This window comes from Furipterus horrens, unplaced genomic scaffold, assembly GCF_987537825.1.
Source record: "Furipterus horrens unplaced genomic scaffold, mFurHor1.1.pri manual_scaffold_3, whole genome shotgun sequence".
NCBI classification, from domain to species: Eukaryota; Metazoa; Chordata; class Mammalia; order Chiroptera; family Furipteridae; genus Furipterus; species Furipterus horrens.
The window spans coordinates 23,187,337-23,197,382 of NW_028327173.1; the positions used below are offsets into that span (position 1 = coordinate 23,187,337).

Genomic DNA, 10,046 nt, shown 5'->3' on the forward strand with positions numbered 1-10,046 from the left:
TATAATTGGGTGTAATAATAAGGAGATGTATAGACACTATGAGAACATTAAAGAACAACAGGTTCACATCAGGGGACTCAGGGAAAGCGTTACAGAGGAGCTTATGTTTACCTGATCCAGAGTACATCAGGTAGAATGGTAACAGCATATGAAGAGGACTTGAGCACTCTGCCTGGAAACCTGAGATAGCTAGCACCCCACAGTGATCAGAATGTGGAGGAGAGAAAGGAGTATACAATGACTCAGGGACTCTACCTCAGAATATGAGCGGAGGTGGTCTTTTTCATGATTATAAGGGTTAAAAGAGGAGGAACAGGGGTAAAAGATCATGCATTTATTTTATTTTTTAGTATATTTAATTGATTATGTTGTTACAGTAGTCCCAATTTCTTTTCCCTTTGCTCCCCTCTGCCCAGTACCCCCCTTCCCTCCAGCAATCTCACCCCACTTAGTTCATGTCCATGGGTCGTGCATATAAGTTCTTTGGCTTCACCCTTTCCTATATCATTCTTAACTTCCCCCTGTCTATGTTGTACCAACCAATTATGCTTCTTAGTCCCTGAACCATTTCCTCATTTCTCCCTCTTCCCTCTCCCAGCTGATAACCCTCCAAATGATCCCCATACCTATGATTCTGTTCCTATTCTGGTGTGCTTAGTTGGATTTTGTTCTTCTTTTTTAGATTCAGTTGTTGATAGTTGTGAGCTTGTCATTTTAGTGTGCATAGTTTTGATCTTTTTTCTTAAATAAGTCCCTTTAACATTTCATACAATAATGGTGTGGCGATAAAGAACTCCTTTAGCTTTACCTTGTCTGGGAAGCACTTTATCTGCCCTTCCATTCCAAATGATAGCTTTGCTGGATAGAATAAACTTGGTTGTAGGTCCTTTCTTTTCATCACTTTGAATACTTCTTGCCAGTCCCTTCTTGCCTGCAAAGTTTCTTTTGAGAAACCAGCTGACAGTCTTATAGGCACCCCTTTGTAGGTAACTCTCATCTTTTCTCTTGCTGCTTTTAAGATTCTCTCTTTATCCTTAACCTTTGGCATTTTAATAATGATGAGTCTTGGTGTGGTCCTCTTTGGATATTACTTGTTTGGGACTCTCTGTGCTTCCTGGACTTGTACATCTATTTCTTTCGCTAAATTTGGGAAGTTTTCCTTCATTATTTTTTCACATAAGCTTTCAATTTCTTGCTCTTCCTCTTCTCCTTCTGGCACCCTTATGATTCAGATGTTGGCACATCTAAAGTTGTCCCAGAAGTTCCTAAGCCTCTCATTTTTTTCAGTTCTTGTTTCCTCATTCTGTATTGGTTCACTGTTTTTTTTCTTCCTTATATTCCAAATCAGTGATTGAAACCCTGGTTTCCTTCCTTTCACCATTGGTTTTGTGTGGCTTTTCCTTTGTTTCACTTAGCATAGCCTTCACTTCTTCCCTTATGCATTTACATTCTCAAGCATATCTGTCAAGCCTGTGAGCATCTTTATCACCAATGTTTTGAACTTGTGTATGTTAGGTTAGCTATCTCCTCGTTTATTAGTTTGGCTATCTCCCCGTCACTTAGTTTTCCCACTGGAACCTTGATCCGTTCCCTCTTTTGGGGCATACTTCTCTGTCTCCTCATCTTGACAGGCTCCTGTGTTTGTCTGCCTCTGTGTCTTAGGTAGAGCTGTCGCTCCTATTATGTTGTAAGGGGCAGAACCTTAGGTATTAGTCAGTACGGGCAACCCGTTTCACCACATTGTGGTGCTATATTGGGGGAGGGGTCTGAGGGGACAATGCTGCTTGCTCAGCACTTGCACCTTTCCAGGCACTTCTCCCCTTTCCGTATGAGACTGGCACCTCTCTAGCTGTTGTGCAGGCCATCGTTCCGAGAGTGGGTTGGTCTGCGGACGTTCTAGGACCGTGGGGGCCCTTTAAACAAGCAGGCTCTGCTGAGAGATCGGCAGTTTCTTCCTCCACCCCAACCCCCACTGATTTGCACAGTCAGAAGCAATGAGGCTTTATTTTTCCCAGCGCTGGGACTGTGAGCTGTGCGGTCTGGTCTGGGGCTGGGAACACTCCCCAGGTGTCCCTCCCTAGTTTTTAACACGTGTGACTGCGCTTTCCGCCGGCCTGCTACTGCCGCCGCCACTGCCGCCACCACACCGTGTCCTCTCCACCCTGTGTCCTCTCCGCCCCTCCTACCTGTCTGGATGAGTATTTCTTCTTTATATCTTTGTTTGTTGGACTTCATGCTGCTTGATTTTCTGGAACTTCTAGTTGTCTCTAGTTTTGAGGTAGTTGTATTCCTTCTTAGTTGTGGAGAGAGACGCAGTGTGTCTTGGCTGGAAGTGATGGGTTCGTTTCTGATATATTAAATTAGAAGTAGTTGTGAGACATCCAGTTGAAGATGTATAACATAGAGGTGGGTACGTGGTTTTTAACCCAAAGAGAAGCGAATGAACAGTTATAGATATGGGAGTACTGGGCACACAAGCTGTAATTATGGGGGGGAAATGAGATTGCCCAGAGACGGCACACAAGACAAAAAAGAACAGAAACAGAACCCTGAAGAACAAAACATTTAAGGGACAAGCTAAGAAGAGAATGATGAAGAATAATTAGAAAGCTTAATGAATCAGCAGGAAAGAGAACAAAGTAAAGCCTGGTGTAACTTAAGGCAACTGTGGAAAGGGTCTTAAGAAAGAAGTATGCAAAGGTACCCAACGCAGCAGAGATGTTAAGTAAGGTAAAAACTAAAGGTCTCCAATTAGGAAGGTCACTGATTACCTGGGGCACAAGCCCGACCTCTCTGGATTCAGAGGAGGACAGAGGTGGGAGAATGGGGACAGCACATATGGTTTGCTCTCTCAGAAAGCTTCACTGGCTGGGAAGACTAAGTCAGGAGCCTGGCTAGAGAGTCCTCACAAAGAACATGCATGGCTCAATAAATATTTGCTGAATGAATATGTAATTAAAAAGAAAATAAAGACATGAATGATTTGTACCCATCTGGTTGTTTTACCAGTCCTTGTTTTTTACTGTGTTTGTCTATCTGCAAATTGGATATGTGTTGTGCATAAGCCATGTTTCATTTTCTCCACAAAGCCCTCCTTGATTTTTCTAAACTCCAAAAACCTCCTCTATTATAATAAAAAAGACAGACAATAACAACTGAAAAACATATAAACAGCGCTAATATTTCCTTTTCATACTCCAGTGATTTGTTTTGTGCACCTCTTATAAGCAAGCACTCTGGAGATTGGGAGCTATTGAAAATTTTAAGCAGAAGAATAATACTGGTAAATTTCTAGGTAATTTTGCTGGTGGAGATGGGAGTAAGGTGAAAAGGGGAGACTTGTCAGGTGTATAGGAGGATATCTATTAGAAAGTGAAGCAGTCCAGGAGAAAATTGATGATGCTGTTTTCAAGGCATCTCTCTGTCACTGAAGGGAGTAATTTCACTCAGTGCAAAGTAGTGCTAAATAAATGGGTAGAATTTAGGAGTTCTGTAGTAAGAGATTAGAGGAGGTTATTCTTATTTAATTGAGATATAATACAACTATCTAATTTCAGAACATTTTTCTTGTCCAATACTCCCCAACCGAAAAGAAACCGTGTTCTAATTAGCAGTCATTCCCTATTCCTCTCCCCTACTAGCTTTTGGAGACCACTAATCTACTTTCTGACTCTGGATTTGTCTATTCTGAACATTTCATATAAATGGAGTTATACAATATGTGATCCTTTGTGCCTGGCTTCTTTCACTTAGCATAATGTTTTCAACATTCATTCATATTGAACCATGTAACAGTACTTCATCCCTTTTTATAGCCAAATAATGTTCTGTTGTATGGATGTACCACATATCGTTTAATACCTAGGAGTGGAATTGTTGGATCACATGAGAACTCTTTAACGTTTTGTTTTTGTAGCTGCACTATTTTACATTTCCACCAGCAATGTATGAGGGTTCCAGTTCCTCTGTGTCCTTCTCTGTGTATTCACTTTCTAATAGATATCCTCCTCTACCCCTGACAAGCCTCCCCTTTTCACCTTACTCTCATCTCTACCGGCAAATTATCTAGAAATTTACCAGTATTATTCTTCTGCTTAAAATTTTCAATAGCTCCCTATCTCCAGAGTGCTTGCTTATAAGAGGTGCACAAAACAAATCACTGGAGTATGGAAAGGAAATATTAGCACTTATTTGTATGTTTTTCAGTTGATCCCTTTAAGTTTTTGTTTTTGGCATCTCCTATATACATAAGACATTAGCACAATGGTACGTGTTATAATGTATGAATAAATATATATTAGGATATATCCTCAACTTTTTTTATGGAGTAGAGAGCATAAGCAAGAATATTTGTAGATCACCTAACTAAAAAGACTAAAATCAAAGCTTCTTTGCATGGCGTATAAGATCCTCGTGACCTGGCCACTCTCTACTCTTCAGGAGCTGCCATTCCAACTGTGCTCTTTATATTCCAGCAACACTAAACTGCTTGTAGAATTTCCACTATATACCAGGCTGTTTCATACTTTTGGGCCTTTGTTCTTGCACTCTGTTGCCAGAGGATACAACTGCCCAACAATCGCCACCCTCATCTGTAGGGAAGTTGTAGCAATATTTTGCAAAATAGAATAAGTGAACGTTGATAATGCCCTCCTTCTAAATGTGTCCTTGAGATAAGTTCCTAAAAGGGGAATTACTAAGTCAAAGAACTCGAACTTTTTAAACATCTTGATATTTATGCCAAAGAGCTCTCTGTTCAAACTCCCCAGCACAATATGAGAGCAACCACATCACTCTTTGGCAGCACTAGACATTTTTACATTAATCTTAATCAATAAGATGGATTAAAAAGGATTTCTCATTTTAATCTGTAGTTCTTTGGTTAGTAATGAGAATGCACATTTTAAAAATATTTATAAATCATTTTAATTTCTTATTTATGGCACTCTCTGTTTATGTCCTTTATTCATTTTTTCTATCAGAATATTGTTTTTTAAGAAACTGATGAGAAAGAGAGCTAATCAACTAAAATATATAACAAATCTGTCATGTGTTGCTTGTCATGCTCCCTCAGTTGTAACACAACTAGCTCTCAGTTCTCCCCCGGTAAAAGCTCCAAAATCTCCTAAAACAGAAATGGTACAATCTAATCTCTACCAGAACCAACTCTTAAGAATACCACCTTTCCACCTTTAGACTCAACCTGCTCACTAGGATGCTGCTTTTAAGCAACAAGCTCAAGGAATACGAAGACTAGCCCCATGAACCCACAGTGTTATGTATAATCAAGTGTTAGGCTGAAAAAACAGGAAAAACTTGGAAATGCTTCTTCCTCCCCTGTACGTGGGGTACCTCAAATAATAAGCTGCTTATCATGGTTCAGGGTCAAACACTGTCTTCAGTCCTCCCAAAGATCACCTGTGGCTGGAAGGCAGCATAGCAGAGCTTGAGAGCGGACAAACCTGGGTTTAGAAACCTGGCTCTCTCATGTTCTTCTTATGTGACCTTGGTCAAGTCATTTTGCCCCTCTGAGAATAAAACTATCTGTTTTAAGTTTATCATGAGAAATAAATGAGATAAGATATGTAATGTTTATAACCAGGGGTCTGGTATGCTATAGGTGCACTTCACAAAATGTGGTTTTCCTATTCTGATGGTGCTAAATCAGTAACTTATTTAATTCAAGTGATCTTACATAAAATCTTGGCCTGAAATAGCTGTCCCAGCAAAGCATCATCTGAGTAAGAAACATTTAGGTCAACTTTCTGTCAACTGCAATTTCCACTGCTATAATTATGCAATCATCAACCACCACTGCAAGACAACAAAAACCCTAAAGCGGATGTTAATAAAATTGCTAAATACAGTAATTGAGTCTTAAGATCATGACCGCCAATTCCTTCAGGAAAGCAACAGAAACCTTTGTAATTATAGGAGCAAGAGGCTGATCAGTTATCCCAGACAGTGGTCTCTACAACAGAAGGCTTTCGGTCACTGCCCAGAATGATAGCAAACTCAGAAGCCTTTCTCAAATTGCTGTTTCTTCACATTTGATACTCTGAAAGAAACAATGTCAACAAAAGAACTGAAAGGAGGGAAAAACGACAGAAAGGAAGTCTGTTCTTTGAAATCTAGCCTTCTTGGCACTCTTTTCTGGCAAGAGGCTCTAGCACGGTGAAATAATCTCTAGGAGGAAAACATACTTTATGAAATCTATCGGCATAAGCCCTTTCTATGGAAGAAGCAAGGCACATGTTCTCCCTGTAATGTTGATTCCTTTAGGAAAGGAAAGGAAGCAAAGTATCATTTATTAAGCAACTATGTTCAGAGTGCTGTACTACACTATTTGATCATCTCATTTCTCAAATCCATTTCCTCAAGGTTTTTCTTTTTTTTTACTTTTATTGTTGACACTTTGCCCACTTCCACCCAGCTCTCCCCCACCCCCCCGCGCCCACCCCATTCCCTGCTCAAGGTTTTATTATTATTAAGTGGAAACAGCCAGCTCCGGGTCAAGGTTCCATGTCTGTCCAACTTTGAAACCTTTCTCTTTTCATTACACCTTCAGCAAATCTCAAAATGATCATGCCAATTTTCCCATATGAGAAAGAACTCAATTTTTTAGTTCTAAAACAAAACAAACAAGTAATTTGAACTAAGTGTCCACCAACAGCCTGTTTCTGTCACTCAGCACACTGCTTTTCTGCCTCCTACTAGTCTTTAAAATGAATGGAAGGACCCACACAAAATGCCCTTTTTAAAAATCTTCAATCTATAAAGCAAATGGTACCTGTTGACAACCACAGCACACTGAAGGAGAAATAAGTACAAAACAGATACAGGCTCCTCAACCACTTCACAGATGTCTGCCAACAAAATCCTGATAAAATCCAGGAAGCAGAGCTTGGCTTGACTCCCAGCCTCTTCTCCATGGCCTTCCAGATAGGCACAATCAGTCCACTAGGAAGAGAGAAAGAGAAGAAATTATGTGCCAAGTAATTAATAATTGATTCCTAGAAATGTGGCATGCTAAGTAGAGAACATGATAAATTAGGGGAAAGAAAAATTTCCAGTTTGTCTTTCACTGCTCATCTCTGCCGATAAATTTTAAACCTGAGCTTTGACATAGCCTGTAATTATCAGGATAAAAACATAGCAAGGGATGTGAAATGAATCCACTATAAAACCGAAACACCTTATATTCCATTATGTTCTAGTCTAACAGTAAATCATCTATGTGGAAGAATGGAAAGAATACCAGCCTGGAAAAAAATATCTGAGTTTCAGTTCCAGTTCTGCTAACAGCTTTGTGACTTTAAACAAACACACCTTCTTAGCTATGAAAAGAAAGGCTTGGAACTGAAGGCTTTGTGTAGCCATGTTTTGTTTTGTTTTTGTTTTTTGTTTCTTTTCAATAGAATGTGATTGTCTTTAGGCAGGGCATACACTCTCCAGTTTGGTACTGTCCCTACCATTATTAGCTTAAAAATTTATTCAATCTCTACTTTGATGTCACCTCCCTAACCCCTAGAATCATTTGTAATTCCTGACTTGAATTCATACATACATTTAACAAATATTTACCCAGCCCCTACTATGTGCTAGACAAGTGTGAGCTAATCTAGAATCTATGGGCTGTTTGATTTACATCCTTCCAAAATGAAGAATGATTTTCTATCAGTTTCTTCTCTCTTATACAACTTCCATATATTTTATAATTACATAAATCTTGGCAACACTAGGAGGGTTGATCTAGTTCTGAAGAAGCAATTCAACATCTTCTGCCCTAAATGTGCACCTATCATCCACACATCTGGCAAATGGCACAGACTTACAACCACCACCACCAGCTAACATACAGGGAGATTGGCATTGCATGGGTTGGATATCAATACTAATACCAGGAAACACACACACACACAAAGCTGTAAAACTGAGATACTGCCCAACCAAGAAAAGGCTTTCATTGAGCCTTAAGAAGCTGAAGGACTTCATCTTTCTCATTCACTTCCACCCATTCCTGTTTCTAGTTGTTCTGTAGTTGTATGTTAGGGAACAGGGGGTAGAAGAGTGTGTGGGCTAAGACATGCTGAAGAGATTAATAAACAAAGCCTAAGTTAGAAAGTACATCCGGCAACTTCTCTAGCCTCTCAGATAACGGGTGAGCATGCATGTGTATGTGCGTATGCGTGTGTGTGTGAATGGATCTTACCCAACACATTTCTACCACAAAAGGATTTTAAATGCAAGGTGACTCAGTACCTGTCATAAGCAGCGTGGCAGGTGGGCGATAGAAGCATTAAAGAAATGAATAGGTTTTGAAAATGGGAGTAATAAACATCATTGGATTAGCAAACTGATTAGAAGTACAATATCTTATAAACCATGCATAAGAGAGAGGCAGACCTATTTTCCTGTGAACACCCAACCAGTCAGTCCTATGAAACCTACAACTGCCCAAGGGCACAAATCACTGCTAGGGTCAAGTCAAAGGCTTGCTGACCAGGGCAGGAATAACAACACATCACCCAGATGCAAATGGGTGGTTACAGAATCAAAGGCAACAGCCCAGTGAAAGAACACACACCCCCACAATACTTGACAAATGAAAATCTAGGAAAGCTTGCAATAGTTCTGGCATTTGGGGCGTTACAAGTATACCCGAAACAAAAGCACTCCCGGTTGCGGCAGCTGTTCAGACAGGACAGGGGGTAGTGTTTACTTAATATTTCAGGTTGACGGGGAATGTATCACAGTTCAGTCTGTCAGCTGCATACGTGGAACTCCATTTATGTACACAGCGTTAAGATGTTTGAACAACGACAGAGCAGGTCTGAAACAGCCTATTCACAGGGTGTGAGTAATCAAGAATAAAACTCCCTTTAAAAAAAAGTCTCATATTTGGGAAAGTTACAGAACAGACTGCCATGAGTAGCTTTGCTTATATTTGCAGACACTGTTTTCCAAATAGCTAGAAAAATGAACAGATTGTTCGGGGAATGGGGGGGGGGGTCGTCTTTCCAATTTGTTCCTGGCTTCCAGTCTGTTAATCACATTAGAAAGCACAAGAGTCAGCTAGTGCTCTTCACCTACTGCATCTACTGTCGGCTGGGCACAACCAACATGAGGTGAGAGAAGGCAAAGCTGTCCTGGAATCCCACCTAAGTGTCCTCTTTTGGCTCCCTCCATGTCACCTTTGTGCTCCCTGCAGCCACCACAGGACCCCTCTGGGGAGCATAATTTTCCCAGTACTGGATGAGGCGGGTTTCGCACTGTAATTTACACCTTGTGCTCAGCCCCGCCCTCCTTAATCTGCATCAACTTTTCATCTTGGTGGAAACACTAAACAGCCGAGACGGCAGCTGAGGGCGAGGCTGCAGAAGTCGGGGGAGTCAAGACAGCGGCATCCCAGCCGGTCTGTCTGTCTGTCTGTCAGGGGACGGAGGGAGCGGCTGGACCAGGTGCCGGCCTGAAAGAAGCGGGGTACAGCCTGGGACTCGAGCTTCGCACCTGTAAAGCCAGAAGTAGCTGACTGCCCTAGCCGGGCCAGAAGCGCCACCTCCGGGTCCCAACACCCGGCCAGCGCACCCCCCAAAATAGCCCGTCCCGCTTGCCCCTCCCCTGAGTTCGTGGTCCTCGGCCAGGCAGCCAGCCGCCTCCGGCCACCTACCGGGGCTCAGGGCCACACAGCAGGGCCCCGGCTGTCGGGAGTCTCCGCCTCCCGGTCCATGGGGTCAGGGCCCCAATCTCCACTCCCCTCACGTGGAGGAGGAAGAGGAGGAGGAGGAAGAAGAAGGTAGAGCGGATTTCCCACCCGGCAGCTCCCTCTCGCCTCAGCCTCCCTGGACAGCGACAGCAGCCGGAAACGCCGCCTCCTCCCACCTCCCTGGGCTCAACCCGGAAATACGCTCTTCGTGCTAAGGAAGCCCTCCTGCCCCACCACCCCGGAAGCTCAATTCCAGCCACGAGTACAAGGGGGGTGGGGGGCAGTGCTGGGAAGCAGAACTACCTACGGGCAAAGGAACCTGAGCCTCCAGGCTGTCGCC

The 10,046-nt window shown here is 42.2% G+C and overlaps 1 protein-coding gene across 1 annotated transcript in view; it reads right to left on the bottom strand.

Annotated features, from left to right (window-relative positions):
* The window catches only part of KIAA0319L (KIAA0319 like), a 94,357-nt gene extending 84,472 nt beyond the window's left edge, over nucleotides 1-9,885 (bottom strand). Inside the window, exons 1-2 of the mRNA XM_090269094.1 lie at nucleotides 9,671-9,885; nucleotides 6,791-6,960 (exon numbers count right to left, since the gene is read on the bottom strand). Coding sequence (XP_090125220.1) covers nucleotides 6,791-6,932 — 142 coding nt within the window. The 5' untranslated portion in view covers nucleotides 6,933-6,960; nucleotides 9,671-9,885. The remainder of the gene's footprint in view (nucleotides 1-6,790; nucleotides 6,961-9,670) is intronic.
* Nucleotides 9,886-10,046: the final 161 nt, after the last annotated feature.